This window comes from Mytilus trossulus, chromosome 2 (assembly GCF_036588685.1).
Source record: "Mytilus trossulus isolate FHL-02 chromosome 2, PNRI_Mtr1.1.1.hap1, whole genome shotgun sequence".
In the NCBI taxonomy this organism is placed as follows: Eukaryota; Metazoa; Mollusca; class Bivalvia; order Mytilida; family Mytilidae; genus Mytilus; species Mytilus trossulus.
Genome location: NC_086374.1, coordinates 35780854 through 35807726, shown reverse-complemented (window position 1 = coordinate 35807726; position 26873 = coordinate 35780854). Strand labels below are relative to the sequence as shown.

The following is a 26873-nucleotide window of genomic DNA, read 5'->3' as shown; positions in this document are numbered from 1 at the left end:
TCTTTTTCTGACCTGATATTGTTGAAATTCTTAAGAAATAGAAATGTAAATTTATTTCAGGTAGATATCTAATGAATAAATAAATAATGATAAATTCATAGGAATAGTAATACAATAATTATTTACGGTTCACAGACTTTGCAGAGGGAAAATTTCGTCTTATTGCTACATATGTACATCTTTTCTTCGATTTATCTGAGTTTTGTTCTAAATGTTTAAATATCACATGAATTCACTGATAACTTTTAATCCCTTATCGATGAAATTTAAACATAAATTTTGTCGATGTAATCTGTTTGAACTTATAACAGAACAAAACTTAACTGTTAGTTCAAATTGACAACCGTGAGATCCCTTTCAAATTTATTTGTAATAAAATCAAAATCCGATTAGTTCAATTTACATAGCACAGATGCCAGTTGTAACATTTATATTTCAAGACTACGTATGGTGATGGGGATCTTTAAATGTGAAAGTACTTGTAATAATATTGCTAAAAATAAATTCAAATTATAATTCATTCTAAATAAACACTACAGTACGTTACCCTTTATTTCAGTACACAATGAACATAAGGAAGTGTGTGAAGAAAGACAGCAAAAACCTAATCCCCGAAGATAAAGAAAGAAATCAGATCTTCATTTTGCTGATATACTGAATATTTGTGTAGACTACAAAAGTTATATACTCCGATTATATCAGTGAAATAAATATATAAAAACTACATGTATACGAATTTCTAAGTAAAACGTAAAGAAATAATACCTGTCTCCACGTTCTCCTTGGCGTATAATGACGTCATCACGTTCGTTTACCTGATGTTCACAGTGCCTCACTATATCCGCCAGAACAGCTGAAATAAAAGAAGAATACTTAATGAAAGGTAGTCTTCTCATCACATTACAAAAAGAGGCTAAATGAAGACAAATTAAGTGATTGATGAGAGCTTGTGAAGAGAGGTATTTTTCAACCTATTGTTTATTCTACAAAAGATGGACGAAAGATACCAGAGGGAGAGTCAAAATTAGAGATAGAAAAGAAACTGACAACACCATGGCTAATACATAAAAAGACAAACAAACAAATAATAGTACAGAAGACTAAACATCACTGGGTATTTTCAACCAATTGTTTATTCTACAAAAGAGGGACGAAAGATACCAGAGGGAGTGTCAAAATTAGAGATAGAAAAGAAACTGACAACGCCATTGCTAAAAAATAAAAAGACAAACAGACAAATAATAGTACAGAAGACTAAACATCACTGGGTATTTTTCAGTCAATTGTTTATTCTACAAAAGAGGGACGAAAGATACCAGAGGGAGAGTCAAACCTCGAGATAGAAAAGAAACTGACAACGCCATGGCTAAAAAATAAAAAGACTAACAGACAAATAAAAGTACAGAAGACTAAATATCACTGGGGCTGATTGCAGGTGCTCCGGAAGGGTAAGGAGATCCTGTTCCACCCGTCGTGTTGCTTATGTTATTACAAATCCGGTAAATAGTTTAATTCGGTAGGTCACATTCGTGAAAAGGGAAGGGTATTGTAGTTACGACGTAAGGAACATATTCAATATCATCTGTGAAACGGTTATTCCATATGGGTCAACCAACTCGTGATGGCGTCCGTAAAATTTACGACGAAGGAATGATTTCAACTGCACTATTTGGAACTATTGGTTTAATAGCTTTCTTGTGAGTAGCAATCCTCTATCAAGAAGTCATGATAGGAAATACAAGCCCTGGAATATCGTATCAATTGGGAGATATATACTCCGTATGCAGGCGCTGCTGGAATGTTGCTACATAGAAATGGAAAGTTCACAATTGGGAAGCTGAAATCATCTCTTTTGTCGAAAAGTTTTGTTTTCAACCGACCTTCATTGTCAGTTATAACAATTTACGAAATGAGAAATTGAGTGTGTATTGCAATAGACTGGTACTCTGTCCTTATTGAATAATTTTGATAACGTTTATACATTCCGAGGAATTCTGAATATTTTACGGACCGAACCAACCAAATTTTGCACTAAGAATATAACATCCTGTTAATACCTATATTTGGGCACTTCACGTATTAACTTCACAAATAATACAAGATGGTCTTGAAGTATAGATTTTGCGTACTGACGTTGGTTATCATCTTAATAACGTGTTATAATATTCTTTTATTTGTCTTTATTAATATTACTATTACTGTTAAGTCATCTTTTGAGATATTCATTTGACGTGACTCTGTGCTTACGTAAAACATCATATATAATGACAATGACAAGACTATTTTATTCTATAATTCTACTTTTTCTGTTAAATCTGTTTTTTTATGATATACATTTGACGTGAAACTGTACTTATGTATCCCGTCATACTTTGAACCACACAATTATTTTATTTATAATAATTACTTTTACTGTCTTTTACTGTTGAGTCTTTTTTTTTGTTATATCTACTTTACGTGACTCTGCATATATGTATGCCGTCATACTTTGAACGACAAATTTATTTTATGTCTACCTGTGCGAATTTCAAACGCGCAATTTTACAACAGTACTGAAAACCTTCCATTTTCAACGGGTAGACTTTACATACATAAATAAAGTCGTATAAGATAAGCAAAATGAGTATGTTAAATTTGATGCATGCCTTTTTGTGCTTCTTCGTTACATTTGTTGTTTTTACAGTGATTAAGATGATAACACAATATTGACTGCTGTACCCTATTTGTTCATGCATCGTTGACAATGTAATGGAATTTGATACGACTGTCATACAAGTGAGAGGTTTAGCTAGCTATAAAACCAGCTTCAATCCACCATTTTCTACATTAGAAAATGCCTGTACCAAGTTAGGAATATGACAGTTGTTATCCATTCGTTTGATGTGTTAAACTTTTGATTTTTGCCTTTTGATTTTGGACTTTCCTTTTTGAATTTTCCTCGAAGTTCAGTATTTTTGTGTTTTTACTTTTTTCATATAGTAATGTTGTTTTTTCCAAACAATTTGAGATGGTTTTATACTAAATGCGCTGGAAGTGTCTTGACTGTAATTTCAGTCTGAAAGAATATGGTTTAATTTATATGCATGAGATGAAATTGGGTTTATAATTAGCGTTCAGACACTGCAAATACACTTCAATCGTAACTATGCGACTTTAATATGTGTTGTGTGTCCTAAGCATCTATCTGACGAGTAAATCCCCTTCCAGATATTTTTTAACTGTCTGTTTTTATATTGTGTTGTTACACCACTGTCCCAACTTAAGAGAAGATTGACCACTCACACACATTTTGACCTAGTCATATTCTGTATATTTATATGCATGTCTCAAACCAGGAGTAGTTGTCATTGCTTGCTGTCCGTCCTATTTTCATTCACATTTAAATCTCAACTACTTCTGGACAGATTTGGCTATATGTTTACGGTTATTTTTTATGTCCTTTTTTTGTCATATAGCTTTTCAACTGTTTCGGTTCTTATGCATCCTTTGCATTCAAATATACGACTTTTAGCGATCATGATAACGGTTAATCCAGAAAAGTGTTTCGGACGCATGCAATTTAAAGCGTATTGTTGTTTTCATATTTTATATATAAAAGTGACAAACGTACTTTGAAAATGATTGCAAACCTTTGAAGTATCGAACTGGAGGAATGAAGACTGGAATACTTTGTGACAACAGGATTACTATGTGACAACACATTTGTTGCCTTGGATTACTAAAGAACTTTCAGACTGACGAATTATTATGTTTGTACAAGAAAGGCCAAGCAAGCCGTAAACCATTATATCCCTTGCAACATCAAATTTTAATAGATTGTTCAATCTCTATATTTGAATTATCAAGTTAAAATTATGTTACTTCCCTTAGTTGAATTATGCGCTCTAAAAGTATGCAATTTTATAAAATAGCCTGTATAAACCCGAAATGAGTAAAGGCTGATGCTACACATCGTTTTTCTTCTTCACACTTTATTAAGTTAAACATACAATACAAAGAAATCATTGTTCTACACGATATAGATTGATATGAAAAGATGAATTTTTATTTATATATATATTTTACAAGATTTATTTCTTAGTCTAAAGCTCATAACTTTTCTTTCTGAATATAAAATCCTTGTGTAAAGAATTCAGATAATTAAAAATGCCAAAACATATCAACATGATTTCTTCTAGTATTTTATTAAGTTTGACACCGATAATTTAATTGAATGCAATTAAAATGTGTATGTAAATGTCTTTCCTCTGTCATTCAACACCGTAGGCATCTTGAAATTTTAAATTATAAATTTTGAACTTTAACCCTTATGTTTCATTATGTCTTTGCAAAATAACTTGATAGAAATAGAAAGACTTACAATTTAAATAAATGACAGTCAGTTCACGCTAATGAATAAATTTCCAAAACACGTTTTCTTTAACATAATATTATGCGTATTCAATTTCTTCTGAACAAAAACATGTCCAATTATACATCAAACATTTCCATCTCGATTTTATCAAACCGATATAAATATAAATATAGAGTAAGGAGATTTTTAAAGGTTTGTTTTTTTTGGGGGGGGGAGGGGAGGGGGCTACAATGTTTTCCTTGGATTATATTACGGTTTGAATGATAAGATACCCAATAATAGGTACTTATATCTGCTACAAGTCTTTACAACTTCAGTCCCAGGGTTTTTACAGGACCAGTCGGTAAACATTTACTTAGATCTTGTAATATCGAACTCCGAGACTGCAAATAGTTTTTACATAATTTATAACGTTCTTTCAAAAATCAATATAATAACTAAGTAAAATTCTAAAGGAGCAAAATACGTAATGCCTCAATTTTATTCAAGATGTTTAGAATCGAAGAAACTGACTGATTTTTGTTTTTAAATTACTATAATTAAAGCTATTTAAAAGTCAACTCAGGGAAATAACAAAGTAATAGATTTTATAGTGGTATATATTATAGGGTTGCGGAAACAAACGATGTATCACTCCACTGGTACAGAATACACCATAATTTGCAATGTTAATTGCAAGACTTCAAACATGTCAAATGTTGTGTATCTCTTACAGTGTAAATGTGGTAAACAGTATGTTGGAGAGTCAGAACAGCCGTTTCACAAACGAATGAACGGTCATCGTAGCGACTACCAGTTCAAGCCAGACCTCCCTCTCAGTGGACATTTGAGATCCTGATCCTCTGGACACACTTAGGCAGATCTCAATCGACTGACCATTAAAATCATTGACCACAGCTCTGGTTGGTCGAAGGAGGATAGACTCGCCCGGGAAAGATTTTGGATAAGAAAATTAACAACTTTGGCACCAAACGGGATAGGTGAAAACATGTAGTTCGACTCCGTGTAGTGCTTCACGTTTAGGTTATATTACTTATTATTACAGTCTCCGTTTCTATTTCTTAACCTTTCTCATCTATCAAAACAATTTGTTGAAGATACCAATTTAAATTGCTTAATTTTTTTAGGGATGTAAAAGTACCAAGCCCCGTTCTTCTAGTTATACTTAGTTAAAACTTTTTATAACATTTTAGCGGCCGTTTGTTTGCGAAGTTTAAATACTCAGACTCTGTTGTACCTTCTTTTCTCTGTCAATTTGAAATATTTATAAATTTAGATCTTTCAGTGCTGTCTGTTTGGTAATTTTATTGACGTAATCATTCTTGTACCATCATGATTGTCATTCCCGTCAAAGTTTTAGAATTGTGCCAGTTCATATCACATATTATTATTTGTATTTAAAGCATATATTTAAACTCTCTGTTGTAATAAGCCATATAACCTATGTCATGTTTAATGTTCGGTTTGACTTTTTTATGGTATAAATTTCAAGATTGTAATAGTTTAATCTAAGAAGACTATTGATGATTCATTTAACATCAGAATCTTTCTGAGGAAGGATATATTTTTTGTATTTGCCATAATTTGGTGTACACTTTTTAGGCGTTGATATAATTTATTTATTGTGTACATGTATCGTTACTAATAACGATCCAGCGCCCACGTGTAGGAAATCGTTGACTACTATTCAGACGTTTAATATACATATTATATATGTATAGTAATCTAATAATAATTTCCAAAACTGTGTACCACAGTTGAGCTAATATTTTTCTATTTCAAGCAGTTTCATAACTTGAAGGACATTTAAACGGATGGCCGTTATAATTGATAATAGACCTATTTTTTTTACCAGAACCTTATTTTCATAAAACGTGTAGGTATATTATTTCACACGAAGGAATATTCATAAATTTTATTTTGGTTAACAAAATATAGAAAATCAATGTAAATATAACAAATAAAGTGTCCCAAGTACACAGATGCACTATCATTTTCTATGTTCAGTGGAGCGTGATAAAATCTATAATTTGGCATTAAAATTAGAAAGATCATATCAAAGGGAACATGTTTACTAAGTTTCAAGTTAATTGGACTTCCTCGACCAAAAACTTTAACCTGTAGCGGGACAGACGGACGGACGAACGAGCGAACGAACGAACAAACGAACGAATGGACGGACGCACAGACCAGAAATCATAATGCCCATAAATGGGGCATAAAAATTCTCGAGTTTTGCATGGAGTGCATTTCGTAACTTATAAAACTGTATCACCAGGTTAACAAATTTTCAGTTTTCAGGTTTGCTTTTTGTTTTTGTTTTTTGTTTCTGCTTTTGTTATTATCATGATACAAACTGTTTTGTTTATCGAATCAAAGTTCAACTACAAGTAGACCCTTATTATCTTAACTGGGTAAATTCAGTAATGCTAACTCCCTTCCCCTCCTAAAAAAAAAAAGATTCGTGTCTTTTTTTTTCAAATTCGAATAATGATATTCTTTATCAACTGGCCCAATACAATATTAGACGGTAAATAAAATAAGAAAATACAATAACATTATGACAGTATTATTTCAGACATAAAAATTCACTCATCGATATAAATAAGAAGTCGGTTTATATAAAAAAAAAAAAAAAAAGAAGATGTGGTATGATTGCCAATGAGACAACTATCCACAAAAGACCAAAATGACACAGGTCACTGTACGGCTTTCACCAATGAACAAAGCCCATACCGCATAGTCAGCTATAAAAGGCCCCGATAAGACAATGTAAAATAATTCAAACGAGAATACTAACTGTATGTATGTTTATATGTACTTCGAGATTCCGCCAGTTGAGACGCACCCCTTGATTGACTCCGAGGGTACAGCGGATCCATGTACACTCCCTAAGGATTAATAAAATGTGTCCTTTTCAATATTATCACACCACCAGAACCACCCCTACCCAACACCGCACAAGGGAGCGTGTAGGACACCGGGAAGTATGTTATTATGGTGGAGGAAGCCGAAGTACCGGTACTCGGAGAGAACCGCCGGGCTTCTCAGCGGGAACAGACAACCCGAGCGGAATGATCTTCAGGTCAAGCTGCGAACAACTTAGACCTTCCGAGGCCCCCGAAGTATCCAATCTAGTTGTAAGTCCGGTCTGGATACCAAAGATGTATGTGAGAGGGTGAAAATAATTTCGTTTAGCATGAAAAGAGCGATAACTCCATCTCGTTTCTCGTGATCGTTTTTAAAATTGACATTAATGAATTTACAAATGTATGAAATTAAGACTTCGCTTATAATAAACATACATACCATCATTCTGTGAAGATAACATTTTACTCCTCTTTCTAAGCCAAGGAATGACAGAAGATATTTCTGATTCATTCCGTTTTGTTGGATGTTCCTGAATCATGTAGATTAGATTTTCAACAACTGAAGCCATCATTCAAAAAATAGTGACTCGCACAAAAATGGTTAATTCTGAATATATCTGTTTCTGAAAATTTCACTTTTATCGTTCAACAAATCTTTGTTATACTATTCACTTTCTTCATTGTAGAGTAATATATCTGTATTCATATATCAACAAATTGTTGTTTCCTGAAAAGAAAAAAAAGTCGCCATTTCAAATAAACATCGAAATCTTAAATGCTTGTTGTCTGGGTTGCTTTATATCTGTTTGTGGTTGGAAAATTTCCTTTCCGGTATTTTTAAATGTCTACCCATGGCATACGTCCTAAAATTATTCATTAATGTTTCAATAATTAAAGGTTGCAGGAGGTTTTTAACTTCACCTTTAAAAAAATAATATTCTACAACCAACTTAATATAGACAAATTCTTAATATTTTACCAGCCGAACGAAAAAAAAAAATACGAGTCATTCGGTTTACAACATTGAACTCACAAATGAAGTAGGAGCAGGGCAATCGATGATTCTAAATCGTTTGTTAATACAATTCAATTCAATGTCTTATTTAAGTCTCATCTCTCAACATGTACAATCAATCTTTATACATTGTAAAATAACACTAAATAAAATGAGAGCCATTCTATCCAGAATTAAAGGAGATTATTGAAATGCATAAAACAATCTATGAAATAAAATACTATTAACAATATATAAAACTTCTACGCCTTTTTAAAATTAAATGGTAGGTTTTGGCACTCACACATATCATATTTACATCTGATAATGAAAACACTAACCTAGCTTTGGTTATCATCTAAAGTATTAAAATTATCATTAAAAGTTTCAGAAACATAATATAAATGGTTTCTAAAATCGTCATAAAGAGGACATCTTAATGAAACATGCGCTTCATCTTCAATAAAAACGTCACATATATGACGCACTATGTTTTCTTAAACAATATGTTCGTATCTCCCTGTTTCATTCATTTAGGAGAGCAACACCACATCTAAATTTGGCAAAAATACAGACGAGTTTTTTTTAAATATTTGTTTTATAATTTAAATTCTAACTTTCTCATAAAAGTCAGAGCACAATACACTTTAAGATGTGTCAATCAAAAACATTTACCAAATACAATAACGCTATGATAGTTCACAATGCTTACGTACGAAGTCACTCAGGAGTCGGTCTTCTTGTATAATGTAAAGAGCGATAACTCAATCGGTAAATTCTACAGGTGTACTGTTTTGTTACAATTATTTAGAAAAAAAGCAAATATTGAGAAAAGTATAGGCACTTTAAAATCGTCTCTTTACACTCGAAGCTTCTATTTTTGGGGAAAAAACACCGTCTCGTTTCGTTATGGAACACAACTAATTTAAAAGAGCAATATGAGTAAGGTATGATAATTGCAAATAGATGGTGATATAAATTATGATAAATATTGAACTTAAAGTTTAAAAAAATAAAGTCGAAAGAGCAAACGATTGTACTGAAGCCTTCAAATTGAAAAAAAACCTGCTATAAAATACGCGAATAACTTAGAAAACTTGATAATTGCAGCTGTTTGTCTATGATCTATTCAATTTGGAGAATGTGGGATTTGATAAAAAAAATAAAGTACTAACATTACTCGAAACTTGTAATGGGTAAGATTTCCAAATGCGTATACAAAACATCTCTTTATATATTAAGAACAATTCTCATTTCGATTTTTATGTTTTTATGAGTGGTCAATCCTTTTTTTGATAACTTTTCAAGTATCTATTTCATTGGTTTTAAATGTTGTACGTTGTTCAACTGATGCGATGCTGAGTCATCAGCATGAAAATACATTACATTAATTATTATAAATTACCGTTTTTAAACTACTGATTTTTTTTAAACTATGAAACATTTGAAAAAAACATTTAAATTGATACTTCATCAAAAAGTCAACCAGGCTTACATTTTTAAATTAAGGGCCCAATACTTAGATGAAATAATTATCCATACACTATCAGTGCGTAATGCCCGACAGATATTTTAACGAATTAATGGAATTAAAAACTTAATAAACCAAGAGTACATTCCGCGACCAGTTCATTCCTATATATCAAAGGTGAAAAACAAGATTACGCCAAGGTTTAAATTCAGCAAAGGAAACTTCAATATTACACAATAATGAATAATAAATTTATAAATGGCGACTCATTAACTTATTAATTAGGGGGTTAAACATATCTCTACTGCATTTTGAATGGATATCTGAGCAATCTCTGTCGAATAAGATCTTTATTTTGTCAAGGATTATCTTAAACAATCATATAAATGTAATCCAATGTACAATACAAGACATGTAACGTGACAGCTAAAGATTTATAATAATTTATAAAAGTAAAAAAGTAGATCGAACTTCAACTAAATCAGTTGTTTAATATTTTTTATCGTTGATCTTCAAAGGGACAAATTGACTATCGTTTCTTTTCTTTTGTTTTCTTTTGTCAATACACTACTAAAGTATGTATTAACAAGTCAGGCAGTCAATGAATATCTTTGTTGGTTTTTTCTGTATTTTTCTGTATTGCCGGGTTGCTGTATCATTGATGTTTCATACCCTATTATATAAGAGTCATGTTCATAATAGGTAGAGAAGGGAACATTGAATTTCATTTAGATATTAGACCGTCAGGGTTAAAAGTTTCAAGTAAACACATTGAATATCTCGACCTCCCTTATATTCGAAACCAATACATATGACTATATTTATCAATCCATATTTGATAAATCCAAACGCACAACATAATATCACAAGGCAAACAGTAAACAGGAAACTTATCAAACGAGATATTCAGTCTAATGAGTTGACCAACAATGAATATAAATGCACTAAGAGAACGACAACAACAAATTTTGAAACGATAAAAACAAACAAAAAAGGACGAAACAACAACAAAATATATTGAAAAGAACATGATAAATAAAAATAATAAAGAATAATGATTTAATTTTCAAAAACTTTAAATGAACAAAGTGTTTGTCACAGCAAAGCAATGATTTGTCATGTTAGTAACATCTTTTACATACAAATGTTCAAAGGTTGCGCTGCCGTGAGCAAACTGCTGCTTTTTGGAAACAACTTTAAAAGTGTATCTATCTAGTTTATTCTATATTCTCACGACTATAGCATCATAGTGTTTGTATTGTACCACTTTCAATAACAAGCTTTTCGTGGCCTTTCTAAGAGTGAATTTGAAAAGTGACAATGACATACAAAGATGGAGATCTTGAGATTACACATGATAAGACTATGAGTACTTTTTGATAGCTAGAGTTTACTTTTTGAATTTAGATAGAGTGGAATTCAAGTTTTTGTACATTTTTTGTTTGATAATTAAATTGTAAAAGAAGGAGGTTTTGTAGGTCAATAGTTTTTCTGTCATAAAAAAACAAAAGGACTTGCGAGATTAAGACGTTAGTATTTTCTACCTCAGATTTTAGCAATTATATTTTGATCGAACTTCACAATTTTTATTTATTTTTTGACCTTGGATCTAAAAACTTTTATCATTAGGCTTATAAATGCCAGGTCTGTGACAACTTGAACAATGATCTTCCAAAAAGTACTCGCAAAAATCAATTTCGGTATACAACGGTAGAATGGGACTGACTCCCCCCGACCCCCCCCCCCCCCCCCCTCGGTCCCGTCTTTACTTATGTATATTCCATATATGACAGCAGTAACTTAATATGGTTAAAATGGAACATAATACATGGTTTCGGTATAAGATGAATATTTTTATCTTTGAAATGAATAAGAAATATTAAAAAACAAGAATGTGTCCATAGTACACGGGTGCGTTAAGTGAACATTGCAATTAGGATCAAACTCCAATTTGGCATTAACACTAGAAAGATCATAGCATAGGGAACATTTGATCTAAGTTTCAAGTTGATTGGACTTCAACTTCATAAAAAACTACATTGACTAAAAACGTTAACCTGAAGCGAAAAAGACAAACGGACAGAAGGACGGACTATCGAACGGACGCATAAACAGAAAAAACACAATGCCCCTATAGGTTGGACTTACACACATTACATGAAGTACGGATCCCTGTTAAAGAAGCTACTCAGACGTTAATGATATGCATTGTGCCATCCCTAGTTACAAAAGAAAAGAAACAATACAGATACATCGTCATTTTGTTAAAAAGACACTATAAATTACTTGAGAAAATTATCAAAGTAACCTTTGGGTATGAAATATCGTGAACACATTACATATCATTGGCGGATCCAGGGGGCTGGGGGGTTCCCCCTCTTTTCGTGGGAAAAAATTGGTTGATTATATAGGGTCAGCGCCTCCCCCCCCCCCCTTTTATAACAGTTCTGGATCCGCCAAAAAGGATTTTTTTCTCGAATTTAATAAACGGTAGTATTTCAAGTTCGAACAATAGATCAATTCCAAAAGCAGACTATAATATATGTATTATAATTACGCTATACTTACGATTAAAGATATATATCCTGTTTATTGCTGGTCTACATTTTAAACTATAAATCCTTTTCACTTCACAACTTAGTTATTAAATGCACATAATTATAAAACTTTATGAAGCAATTGAAATCATTAAAAGTGAAATAATTTTCATTTCACTGTTCGGCTTACCGAAGTCTTCTAGAAATCATGACTTTTAAATTTTACACAAAACAATACCCATGCAGATCTAACAACTACCCGGGGTTTTAAAGGTACGCTACTGTCGTTTGTCGATAAATTCTTCCGTATACAAGAAAAAATATAGTCACTGCACTTAAGATTTGTCTCGTGGCTTAATAAACTCTCAAAGAGTGTTACGCCATATAAAGGACAACAGCACGAAGTGTATTTCAAATTTCATTTTGAATTAATCCTTAAAAATACAAATATGTTTCACAATTCGATAAAGAATCTGTATTCCGGTAACACATTGATGTTATTAGCATGCTATGTCTAAAATAGACCGAACAATATATTTAATGAACCTTTTCTCGTTGTATGATTACTGGTTTTAAAGAACTGTATGTTTACGTTTAAAATCAAAAGTCTTCTTAATTCAAGTTTATTATAACACAAAGACAAGCTAAATATTTATACGACTGTATTTTTATAAAATTATGATTTCACGGTTTCACTGTTTACTTTTCTATATTTACCCTCTGGTAAATCCAAATAAAATTTTCATTTGACTTAAATTCACATCCCACCCAACCATTTTTAATAAAACCTAGCAATGGTTGATCCTCTATTAGACAAATATACTTATGAACTGTTTAAATAAAGCGCTACTACATACAAGGTTATAGGTCTTTTAGAGGTTCTTTTATATATGTATATCGTTCAAAAATGGCCTAAGTACATGCCGAAATAACTAAGTAAACTTCAATCTTCATTATAGAAAAATAAATCTAGATTTTTAATAAAAGAATTGAAAGTGTCAACATGACGGTATTTAATATTGTATATTGATGTTCACTTTTATTACCACAATCTACGTTTTATCAGATATCAATATCATAATTGGAGGTCTCAGACGAAAAATTGGATTTCAGTTGAACTAAAATGATAAATATGACGGTAGATCCTTGTGGTCATGTCATTAATTATAAAGACGTACCTTTAAAACACAGTTTACATATTGCATACGGTTTTATGTACAAAGATAAAGTGCACAATAACGGTGCTAATGAATGAATGACCGAAAAGCATATTCAGGCCGAGCAAACAATGTATATATCTAAATTCCGCAGTGCATTTATCAAATGCCATTTTTGCCGTGTCATTTTTCACTATTTATAATAGTCAACAAAACACAACACGTAAGTTGCTCCTCATTGCACAGATTCAATATTGAAGCAACTACAATAATATAGTGTACATTTTTCTTTAATAAACAAAAATGCCAATATAAATTCTTCAATTGCTAAAAAAAAAAAAATGACCTTGCCTAGTCTGCCTCATTATACATTTGAGCTTTCTATCAGAAAATCCACATTAACACGTTATCACTCAGATTACTTAATATTGGACTATCATGCATAATTAGCAGATAAATAAACTCTGTTTTCTGCAAGATAAAATAAGCACGTCAATGAAAACGACTGCTGTAGCATCCACTACTAGGTAAATTGCAGGGTTTTAACTTTTGACAAACACGTACTTTTCAAGCTCTCAACCTTCTTCTTACCTGAGACAGTGATGAAACAGCACTTCATAAGAACAAATTGTCAAAATCAGTTGAAAAAGGCTTGATCCATCAGACCGACATAAAGTACCAATTGAAAAGTACTCCCCGTGACTGAAAGCTAGTTCAAAGTTCATCAATACCAATAAATACAACATGTTTCCCAGACTGAACTACCAATCAGCGTATATTTAGCAGATTTAGTGTAACGACGTCATCAAAGTCTGAGAAAAACACGACCTTGTCTGGATAAGGCTCTTCAAATCTAATTCTATAAGAATTGATTTTATAAAACCCTTTCTCGTACAGGCATACCGAGTGTTACTCTTTATGAATATACTATTTGCTTGGTTGACATAAGAACAAAACTTAAAGCAAATAATTTGCAAAATGTCATCACAGATATCTGGCCTCTGATATTTTGTGAACATATGTGGATGTTAACGGATAAATGTACCTAGCATCGGATTCTTGGGAACTTGATGTTCAAAAGATGACGACCTCATTAAAACTTCTCAAACAAGAAAAACATTTAAATCATTATGATTGAGATATATCTGCTTTTCACTTAAGTTATTAAAGTAAATCTTTATCTAATAGTGTTTTTTCTAAATTTCAAGTTCATAAAAAAATATCGATGAAATATTTGTGTGTCTTAAAAATATCTGCACATGTTAAAAGATGTTTTCGTTTAACAATCATAACAGTATTTACTTTAAAAAAAATAAAAACTTACCACGATTTAAAGCAGACCTTTACGTTTGTATATATATCCATATTTTGATGGTCATTCAATAATATATGTTTTTAATGTGTCATCAAATTAAACTAAATTAACGAATACAATGCCTCTTATGGTTGTCGTGTGGTAATAGTAATCGGAGACCTATTTTCAAGATAAATACGGTTAAAAATAAAAGATTGTATACATAATATGTAAATTCGATCAAAGATAAAACTTAAAGACTATAATTATTTTAAATCGGATAGACTTATGTTTTGAATAATAATGTTTGAAGTACAATGGTTCTGTAGAGATTTAAGTTCGATCAATGAGATAGTGCGGAGGATTTATTCAGTTATTTTTTTATTTATCTGATTGCGTTCTCATCGATCTGTTCTCATTAAATAGTATCCAATTCTCTAGCCTTGTCATCTTCTAAAAAGACACGCGGAATTTTAATTCTAATTTTACAATTTATGTAAATAATGAGACTTATAACAATTATATTGATTAAGATCTTATACTGACATATTTAGAATAATATCAAGTTATTAAATATTTCGTAAACAATCATGCCGTTGGACTAATTTACTGGTACTCGGGTAGTATATATGTCGAGAAAACACTTCAAATTTTCTCTGTTGCTATTTGATCGTTATTGTGATCATTGACAATAGTTAAACAGAATTTTGATAAGCGATTCTTAACCTCCATTAATTGTCGAGATTCAACAAATATTTTTATGATCCGTAAAAAGGTAAATTTTATTTCCTTTTGACTTTTTTAACTACTTGTGTGGAATTTATCTGCATGATAAGCTTTGAAATTATAAACTACTGCATGCTTCACACTCGGCAGCAACTCAGCTGTATCTAACCAGTGTTAAATACTACGGTTAATCTCATTTATAAGATAAACCAATTTAATTAAAGAAAAATGATTACTGCCTCATTCAGATCCGGTTTTTAATTCCCGCCAATCAACATCACATGACTCGTCAGCATTGCATTGCACTAGCCAATCTTGTAGATAATTATGTAAAAGTTTCAAAAAGGGTGATGCGAATAAGACCCGACGTATTTGTGGATCAAAACTCTCGTTCTCTTTAGGATTTAACCTGGAGGAACTTGAGCATCCATTGCTACCAATGGTGCACATATTTAAAAGTATTTGGGTTGACCCGGCAGGGGATTCCTTATCCATCAACCCATAACTGAACGAGCACACTACCACGAGTTACCCAATAGCTTTTAGAGCATACAACATCCAATAAAAAAATAAGTCTGTTTTTTCTAACAGAAGCAACTCAAGGACCTTACTAGATTTCCCATGATGAAATTCGAGCACTCTTTTCTATTTGAAGCCACACATTGATTTTAACTCATAGTCCAGTGAGATTACCCATGAATATTTATTGTATATATATACAACTCGTGTATATACCAACCCAACAATGTTAGATCTGTGAATTTGCCTTCGCAAATGTTTTGTTCTTCCCTCGCCGGGACTCGAACCCATGCTACTGAGATATCGTGACACCAAATCGCCTGCACTGTAGCCGTCTCGATAGACCACACGACCACCTGGGCGTCACAAATAATAAAGCTTACGGTGGCCGTGTGTTACCTTTCTCCTTCAGTTTTAATCTAGCATCGTACTACAGTACATGAATGATATATAAGGCATGGAGATGTAATTGTTGTGCTGTTTATGTAAAATAAAAGCTTTCTTCCGTTATACCATGAGTGATAAAACACGAACAAAGAAGAAAACGTTTAAAAAAGTATCTATTGTAGATGAGGTAACTGTAAACGCTTGTTTTAAAAAAGACATAAACAGAAGACAAAGTAGTATTCTATGTTTCCAAATGCGGGTAAGAAATTATAAGAAAACACGTTTATTGATCCTAGGAACACGCAACCGTTTGACTATCTTTGCGTGTGTTTGACTGTATTTAGAAGGAAACTATTGCTTCAAATCTCGTTTTTCGACTGCTATCATATGTTATTTGCTATGTCTAATTTGATTTATGATAATCTAACACAGTCATTTGGAAGAATATCTCGAAGTGTATTCATAAAACAAGACATTATTCATTTTTACATATTTAGGCTTCGAGCATCATGAAAGTAACATTAACTTTCGAAATGCGCTTCTGCTACAGAAAAATTGACACCATTAAAAATATTATTATTGTATAAGCTATTCGGTTCATGAACATACTAGTAAATTTAATAAAAAAAAAAGGGATTTCTTTTGACAAGTTCAGTGTAAATGCTCTGAACATTGGACCAAATTCTTACTGTTGAAATTTTCACTGTTCAGCCAGATACTTTTCTCTAGATGTTTCTAGAAGCTATTTCAGAACAAAGACAAGTTAAATGCATAAGGCTAACAATAACATTATGATTTAGTTGGAACAAAGAAGACACAAATATTTGATATCACTAAGCCGTTGTTGGTGGAATTCATGTATTTAAAATATTGAAATATTTAAGAAATGATTTTCTTAAATCGATAAACAAAATGAACCATAGTGAAAAAGAAATTAGAAAATGTCAGAGTGAAACGTTAAATGCAGATAAAAAATCTGTTGACACTTGTATGAAAACCAACAAACTGGACCATGCAATTATTTTAACGAACAAAACATTAAATAAAGGCAACAGTAGTATACCACTGTTCGAAAGTTATAAATCTATTGCGATAAAACAAATCCAGATTACAAACAAAAACTGAGGTAAACACATCATCTTTAACAGGAAAACAACGAAACAAAAGAAACGCTGAAGTGCAACAAAAAACAAAAACGACAATGCAACATACACAAAAACGAACTATAATAAGGTAACAACTGCCATTTTTCTAACTTGGTGCAGAACATTTTGGTGGGTTGAACCTGGTTTTGCGGCTAGCCAAACTTCGCGCTTTTTATGGCAATATTTAATATACTTAGTAACACTAAAATTTCAACATCATATAACAGAACTACAGTACATATAAATGCAAGAACATTCAGGACAGTTAAATACACAAATAAACATCACAATAACACATTTCGAGATGCTAATAGTTCTGAAGGGTACTATAATTTAACTCATCAAATGTGCGTTTTCTCCCCATATGAACCATCAGTGACACTCAGATCAAAATAGTAAAGAACTCCAAAAAAGTACACAGTTGAAGTCTTGTTATTTTATTTTGCCATGTGATTATGGATTTTCCGAATTGATTTTCCTCTAAGTTCAGTATTTTGGTGATTTAACTTTTTGCTCACACAAAATTCTAAAAAGTTGTGCCAAATGTTGTGAAGGTTATGTATGTCTTGGATAAGAAAATCCGTAATATTTAGAATAATTCGTATTTTTTCAAACACTAAATTTATGAAAATTACCATATAATTGATGTTCATGTCAAAACCTAAGTGGTGACTAAACACACTGTCAGAATAAAAAAGAACACGTAAAACAAAATAGGACAGCATATTATAACTGACCATGAAACAAGTATGTGGCAAACATTTCTTACACATTCTTACAGTATAATAAATGACTTGCGCTAAGGGACTGAAGGACAAGGATATGCGGTTGTTGATATTAATGGCACAGATAGAAAAAAGTGAAATCACAAAAATACTGAACTCCGAGGAAAATTCAAAAAGGAAAGCCCCTTAATCAAATGACAAAATCAATTTTTCAAACACATCAACGAGTTGATAATAACTGTCATTTTCCTGACTCGTTACATACAATTTCTTGTTTAGAAAATGGTGGATTAAACCTGGCTTTAAAGCTAGCTAAACCTCTCACTTGTATAACAGTCGCATCAAATTCTTTTATATTGACAGCAAATTTTTATCATAACAAATAGACATAATAGGTAAATTGTCGAAAATAAGGGTACAGCAGAATAGAAATTAAATCATTGGATTCTTGTTTTCAATGAAGAACGATTGCCTGTATTTTGGTTGTGGTTTTTTGTAGTCGTTTAGAACATGTAGAATTGCACGCTTTGAATACTAATATTCACCAAATGTAATTGGTAAGTCTTCCATAGTGAAATGTTTGATAACTTTTATTTAAAACAAACAAAGTCAACAGCAGATGTTCAAATATCGTTATTTCATCTAAAATGCTCAAAATTAGATTTAAAAAAAAAAAAAGACAAGAGGAAACCGCATGTACTCAAAGCAGAGCAAGATGGAGTTTGCGATTGGTTATACTTCTGCTATGAAAAACACACAACGCAGATCTATTACTTTCGTGTTGACTTATTTGCGTGTTGGAGAGAACCTGTATGGTAATTTTAATATAATAGACCTCGGTTCAAATGACGCATTGGTCTAGAAACCATTCGAATTTCCAACTTATTGATTCTTTTATCTCGGCTAGGCAATAGTTTTGGCCTTTTCGATAATATAAATTCTTCAACGTTTTTATTTGGTTTTCAATATAATTTCATTAAGGCCTAGGTTTACTGAAGAGACATAACAAAATTCGCACCCGGTGCCGTAAAATGTGTACCGTTGAATATGGTGACCCATTGAAAAATCGAATGTTTTTCTTTATTTTTTGCCTGGCTTGTTTGAAATTGGAAAAATGCTACCAGTTTACTTGTGCAAATTTTTTTAAATTTTATTAACGGATTACAAATGTAATTACCTATTCAAACCTTTATTAGAAAAATCAAAAGATGTTTTCAAATTATATGAAAAATACTGCAATATGTTGATGATCTCTCTTATTGATAACCCTACTTATATATATATTTATTTATCATGTTTATTTGTATTCTGTTAAACTATATACTTTTTTTTAATGAAAATCAGATAAATACCCTATATTACTAACCAAGATAATTGGACTGTCAAAAATTATAAGTTTCAAATGGTCAGAACTTTTATAAACCCTTGTTCGGAAAGAAAACATGTTTCAATCTTACAATTATTTAAACATTATTAAACTATAGATGATAGAACTCTCGCCCCTTATTATTGCTATTTTGTATATACTTTTACATGATTTCTATCCGTTTCCGTCATAATTTTGCATTTAAAGAGGGGCGAACGATACTAGAGGGACATTCAAACTCATAAATTAAAAATAAACTGACATCAATATGACTATAACAGAAAAAGACAAATAGACTAATAATAGTACTCAATACACACCATATAAGACTAATGACTAAGTTCTACGAACCCCACAAAAAATAGGGATGATCTCATGTTCTCCAGAAGGTTAAGCAAATCCTGCTCCACATGTATTATCCATTATTTGTTATCAAAAAGTTCGTTTCTATTGATGTTGGCGTTTGTTTTTGTTGCACTTCAGTGTTCCTGTTGTTCCTATGTTTTCCTCTTGTTATATTTTTTTAACCAGGACTTATTTTCAATCAATTGATATTTGACTTTTGAGCAGAGCTTAGTCCGACATTACTCTGACATCCCATGGCTGTTTTGCTAGACATCCTGGGGTCGAGGTACTTGGAATCGAAAGATCACCGTAAAAACTGTCCAAATATGAGAAAAAAGGTTTGCAGGTAGATAAAACTTAAATAAATGAAGAGATAAATGAAAATGCACATATTGAGGCCCAATTTGTATAAATGCAATGCCGTCAGTCACCTTCAGAGGCAACGATGCTGCGCATCCTTTTTCAACGGGCAAATTTCAAATTTTTGACATAGTCCCAACTTGTCTGACAAAACAGCCGTTGTTATTTTATCCAATTATCAATTTCTCATTTTTCAGTAGTAACATAACCTCTATTTCGTCTTATACATGTTATAGTGTAAAATACTACAAAACTTAATTGATTATGCTCGTGCATGTCCACACTATACTGAATTCATATACAGGAGTGTGATCTTTAAGTAGAAACTGGTCCAACAGAGTTATGAGAAGGAAAAATTTAAAATGACACTCCGTAAATTTATGGACACCATCACGAATTGATTGATCTATACGACGTGTCTGTGTCTAAACTAAATAATGCCGTTTTTACTAGTCTTTGGTTGCGGTTTAACATCTAAGTCGTCTGTCTGCTAAGTACCGAACGAAACTTATTCCCAAATATGACTGTTCTACCGAGAATGAATTTACATTGCTTTACGACGTGTCTCAGTATTGTGTTCATCCAACATTGATCATGTACTCAATTTTAATGTTTGTGTATGTATTATGTCGTTCGTTTTGTTGTCCAAATAATTATAAAATTGCCTTTCAATACCATCATTCTCATATTCCCAAATATGAGTGTTATACTAACTGTTACTTCGGTGTTTTGAGCATCCAACATTCATGTATTTATTTTATTATGATTCTTTTATTGTTTCGTTTGGATAATCTGTATTTCTTATAATTTGTAGTCCCGATGTTTATAAAATCACTTTCCATACCACCATTATCTTGAAAATTGTTAGGCGGAATTTTATGAAAATAAGTGTATAAAGTTTGATATTGCATGTTAGTAACGTCACCGAGTCACTTTTTTTATATCATATCCTCGTTGGTGGTTTTGTTAGTTTTTGTTTAGCAGTTCACATGTTGTGTCGACTATGATGTTATTAATTTGTGAGTTTCTCTGTTATGAATGTTCTTTGGTGTATTTTATTGTATTTCTGTCAGGAAGAGTTTCAGCGATATTTTTTTAACATTGTCATAAAGCGGGAAGTTTGGCTACCCATTAAGTATGGTTCAACGCATCTTTTTTTATTAAATGTCAAGTCAGTGTGAGTAGTATGGCAGGGTTAATCAAATAGTTCCTATGTTTGTTGGCGTTTGTTTTATAACATTTCGTAGATCCTTAGTTCCTTTATTTTCTTCTTATAGTTGACTTTTCCCCCTTAGTTTTGTTATGTAACCCGGATTTTTTTTTAATCGATCTATGACATTTAAACACCGGCATACTACTGTTGCCTTTATTTAAGTTTTGACCGTTGTTGAATATCAGATTTATTGATGTGATCTATGTTAAGTTATTTCCCGTAGAATTTTTAAAAATAGTCTTCGTACACTTGCATTTATCATGTTGCTGTTTCCTTTGCATACAGGCATATGCCATCTGCTACCTATTCTGATTTTTTTCCCGAATAAAATATGTCTTAATTATTACTTTGACAGTGAGGCAACTTATAGTGATGACCATGTTATTCTTAACGTTACGCGTGTCTTACTTGTGAAAAAGAGACGACAAACCCTTCCGAAGGACCTGATTTTTTTTCTCTTTTTGCGCACTTGACTTGTTGTATTTCGGCTCTTAGTTGTGTTCGTGTTGCTCGTGTTGTTCAAATCTTATTTGATGTTTTATTTTAGTTTTTTGCACAGGTGAGAAAAAAGTCAAACGTCTAATTTACTTCGACAAACATGGAAAGAAGACCAAATAATGTTTGATTTAGTATTGTATATTGAGACATAGCCTATGAATCTACAAAGACTTCTTTACAATCAACAAGGCAACTAATAAATGCTTTTTGGCATTAAATTCAATTCAGTGGTTGTCGTTTGTGACAATTGCTATGTATCTTAATTATTTGTTTTCCGTTCGTTGTTTTATCTTTTGAATTGTTTAACATTTGGCATTTCAGTGCCTTTTATAGCTGACTGTGCAATCTTCTTTTTGCTGATTTTTTGAGGCCATACGGTTACATACGGATAATTTCTATGCCATTTCGTGGAAAGTTGCCTCATTGCCAACTATACAATATCTTTGTACGGCAAATAATAAATGTTTTTCGACAATAAAAAATGTAAATTATGAATTTTTCTCGACGCTAAAAGAAAACAATCAATAGATTTTCCAATAAATTAACAAAAAAACTTTCATTGGCGTTAGCCTTGTAGGTGGTTCACTAATACAGCGGCAACAACGTGCATACCCATTGCATTGGAGTTCATCCATGACTTTTGCAGGGTATATTGTCATTTTTAGTGACCAAGTATAATTTCGTATTTCTCTCAAGTATGTATGCAATTTTGCTCAACGAAAAACTTTTTCCCAAATACTTCAGTATAATAGTATTCTGTGTAACAAAAAGTTTCCATCAAATCAATAATACAGTTGGTGATGTTTTCAGGTTAATTAGTATGGTTGAAATATAACTTGACATTCCCTTATGTGATAAGGTTGTACAATATAAAACAATACTTTTTCTGAGCTATAAATAAAATTTAGAATTGAAATTGGGAATATGTTAAAGGACAAAAACCCGAGCAAATAGCAGAAAACAGCCGAAGTCCACCAATGGTTCTTCAATGCAGCGAAAAAAATCCCAAACCCAGACGCGTGCTCATTTAGCCCCCAAACAAACATGTGCACTAGTCCAGCGATAATAAACGTCATAACTAAAGAGGTGCATTTATTTATCATTCAGCGTAATTTGTTTATAGTATATTTCAAAATAAAACAATATGTTCAGCTACTTTTAGATACAGTGAAAAACTGCAGTCATATATATATTATCCGGGTAATCCAGGTTTATCAAAAGGTTTCAATTCACCTACAAAATAGAAAATGTCAAAAGAAATGTTCTGTAAAATCCTTAATGTTTTGCATTCACAAATAAGCTCTTATATGATGAAAGACCTGACACATAATTATGCATTGTTTTGAACCATTATATGTATCTGCAATGTAAATCAATAGTTGATATAATCATGATTTCCGTCAATAAGTTTTCTAAATAACGTTCATTTTTGGATGTTTTGTTAGCTTAAATGTTCATTTGTACGGTTGGTGAATTAAACCCGAACCACGGCAGGAAATTATAACAGCTTGAATATCCAATTTCTAGACGAAAATCGGAAATGCTTCTTAGTTTGCCTATAAATATGGTACACAAAACATTGATTGATTAGTTCTTTCAGATCGTTTGTACAAAACAATTCAACCACTGACTGAACGTTTTAGATTTGCGCTTATGCAATCACAACAGTCTACTTTTGGCATAATTTTTGTTTTCTTTTTTGAAGTTAATTTGTGACTGACATCTAGATATCTTTTTAGGTGTCGTTGTGTTTCTGTCTCATTGACGTTTAGTGCACATTTGTATTCCAATATATTGTTTTATGTCAAATGACCATTTATTTTAATGAAATATGTTGCCTTGTTGACAACTCATAAAGTGTTGAATCAACATTATGGATTTATATTTTCAAACTACATAAAAAAAATTCTCATGATTAACTGAAATCTTTGTAATTTCGAAATTTTAATTAGTTTCATTTAATTTAGATTAGAGTCATCAAGCAAACCTGTAACTTTGTGTTTGTGACTACTTTTGTATAGTTTTTCTATCTTTTAGCCAATGAGTTGTGTTCTTCGACTTTGATTACCACTTCTTTTCGGGATACTTAAAATGTTATACGTACGCTTAAGCCGTTCTGGTCCTACAAAAAAAAATATTCAAAATGATACACACGAATTCGGAGATAAGCTTACATATCAACAATTGGATTATAAATACAGTGTTTGTTTGTACAGTGTAACCTAAGTTATCCAACATACTGGGTGATCTAAAAAAAATAATGTCGGATTAAGCAGGGTGTCGGAATACTCTGGGTTTTTCTGCAAAGTTAGGCACATTTTTGAACCATGAAAATGTGTCAATAAAGCAGAATGTGGAGATACTCACGTGTCGGATTTGGCAGGTTACAATGAATATCAATTTGGGTATTAATACAAAAAATCTTTTTTTACCCAAAAAAATAAATCTAACAACTTAGCGTCTGAAGTCTAATTAAATGCCAAATTCAAATAATAAAACGCATCAAACGATATTTGAAAAGCCTATCATGCTCTTTTACAGAGAGCAAACTCGGAGTTATCCTACATAAAACTGATGAGGCATACATGACCTTAAGTAGTTGACAATGCAGACAGACAAAAGTAACATGATAAAGTTAAAATGCTAGACATTTTTAACAAATTAAATTCTGTATATATTTGTTTGTTTTTAACAAACGCAATGAAAAAACACCCTCTTTTTCAAAACAAAATAAAAAAACATATTAAGCAAAGTAATACTAGTAATACTAGTACGAGATATCAAATCATAGCCATGAAATGTTTGAGAAAAGAGTCTTTATGAATTGACATCTGACTAATATACTTTCGAATTCATTTTTTTGTAAGTTTTTCAAACGGCAAGAAACAACTTGCAAGATTTTATGGGAGATATCTTATCCCAACAAAATAAAAATCATTAGAAATACTATCATTGAAATAAAATTTTAATTTCAAAATATTTTTTAACTATTTTCAATCTACATGTATATAAAAAGGGCGTTTTTCTTCATATTATCTAAGATGAAACATTAATTTTGAATGTTTGCGGCTGTCATAATAGTTAGAGGTTTGGCTAGCTATAACACCAGGTTTTATCCACCATTTTCTATATAGGAAAGTGCATGTACTGACTCAGGAATAAAAAGGACAGTTGTTATACAATCGTATGATGTGTTTAAGCTTTCGATTTTGCCATTTGATTAGGGACTTTTCGTTATGAATTTTCCTCGGCGAGTATTATTTTGTTATTTTTCCTTTTTTTTTGTACAATAATTCTGGAGATTGAATCTTTATTTTCACATTTATTTCAAATCGTGTGACTCGATTAATGAACTATTTTGACGGCACATTAAAGTAGACTCCCGATATCTTACAACTATTACTACTATTTGTGTGTCAGAAATAAAAGCAAAATAGTTTCCCTTCTCTTTTGTTTTTGGTTTAAAACTTTGTACAGAAATTAAGTGTTTAAACATCATTTAACACAACTTTTTTGGAATTTTGGATCCTCAATGCTCTTCAACTTTGTACTTGTTTGGCTTTATAAATATTTTGATATGAGCGTCACTGATGAGTCTTATGTAGACGAAACGCGCGTCTGGCGTACTAAATTATAATCCTGGTACCTTTGATAACTATTAACGTTGATATGAAATTTTCCATGTGCAGCGTGGTTTGTAAAATGTATTCAAATACTATAGGCAACGGTTTTGGTTTTATTATTTGGCGAGCCTGTTTTCGAAAAATTCAAACTTCAGGCTAAGCTAATGAGTACAAAAATGAGTCAACCCAAACATAAATTAAAGTGATTCACTCATAAATGTTTAATAACATTATTCCATCAAACGCAATTGGAGACGTTTTGATAGATTATTTCATTCCGAGATGCTTCTCAAAATGAAATGTACTACATACTTTTATGTTTGGGTCTCAAATGCTATTCAACTTCGTACATTATTTGGCCTCTTAAACATTTTTTATTCAAGTGTCAATGAGTCTTAAGTAGACGAAACGTGCGTATCTATGAGCAGTTTATCTACAAATGTGCCAACTAGATATTTCCAAATTTCGCCAGCAGATTGTCCCCATTTTAAAAATCAATGTAGACGACTGTTTACAACCAGAGCAATAAACAAAAAAGCTAAAAAATAGTGGACAAGATTCCTTTCACAGCTACAACAACGAAATATTATGTTCAATCCAACCCACCATCTACACCTTCATTCGTATTAACTACCCGTTCAGACGACTTTGTTCATTAACCACTTGCGATAGCGATGACCAATCTTGTGAAAAGCACATGGAGACAGGGACAAATATTTGACATTTGAAACTTTTGAAAGTTTACGCCAATGTTATTTTTAATCGACGATCAAACGTACTTTACAAGGACTGACCGACTGCTTTCGGAGTTTATGAGAATCCCTCAATTTAGTTTTAAAACCTTAATATGTCTTTATTTAAGCATCACAGAAGAAACAATAATTATCAAAATGCGCATCTGGTGCAATACTTCAATCCAAACTATACGTTTATTGTGCACTGTTAAAGATGTTTCTCTCATGGAATGTCACAATGTATTATATTCAAGACTTTGCTATGACATACAAGAAATGTTTTTTAAAAGTTAATATAGGCGAATGATTCTAACTGTGATTATACATTAATCAATACAGTAAACTTGTATTCCCTGGATTAGAACATAGTTAAACACTCAGGTTAATTCTTGTAAACAATAGACCTGACGAAATTCAAATCCGCTAAAATAGGGTTTTATTTCCATGTTTTAAAAGTCTTTTCGCAAAATCAAAGGATAAATAATATATTGTGAAAAAGGGGATCTGACCCAAACAAAAAAGTAATTGATAATTTCAGATTATTTCTAATCTTAT

At 31.7% G+C, this 26873-nt stretch overlaps 1 protein-coding gene across 12 annotated transcripts in view; it reads right to left on the bottom strand.

The window, feature by feature from the left end:
* Nucleotides 1-14856, bottom strand: part of LOC134707100 (uncharacterized) — a 34139-nt gene extending 19283 nt beyond the window's left edge. For 10 of the 12 annotated variants that reach the window (XM_063566607.1, XM_063566611.1, XM_063566616.1 and 7 more), the window contains exons 1-3: nucleotides 14708-14856; nucleotides 7664-7951; nucleotides 766-853 (exon numbers count right to left, since the gene is read on the bottom strand). In XM_063566607.1, coding sequence (XP_063422677.1) covers nucleotides 766-853; nucleotides 7664-7796 — 221 coding nt within the window. In that variant the 5' untranslated portion in view covers nucleotides 7797-7951; nucleotides 14708-14856. Of the gene's footprint in view, nucleotides 1-765; nucleotides 854-7663; nucleotides 7952-12257; nucleotides 12869-13974; nucleotides 14099-14707 lie in introns of those variants that run through there. The other 2 variants (XM_063566609.1, XM_063566608.1) reach the window with 2 other exon arrangements.
* Nucleotides 14857-26873: the final 12017 nt, after the last annotated feature.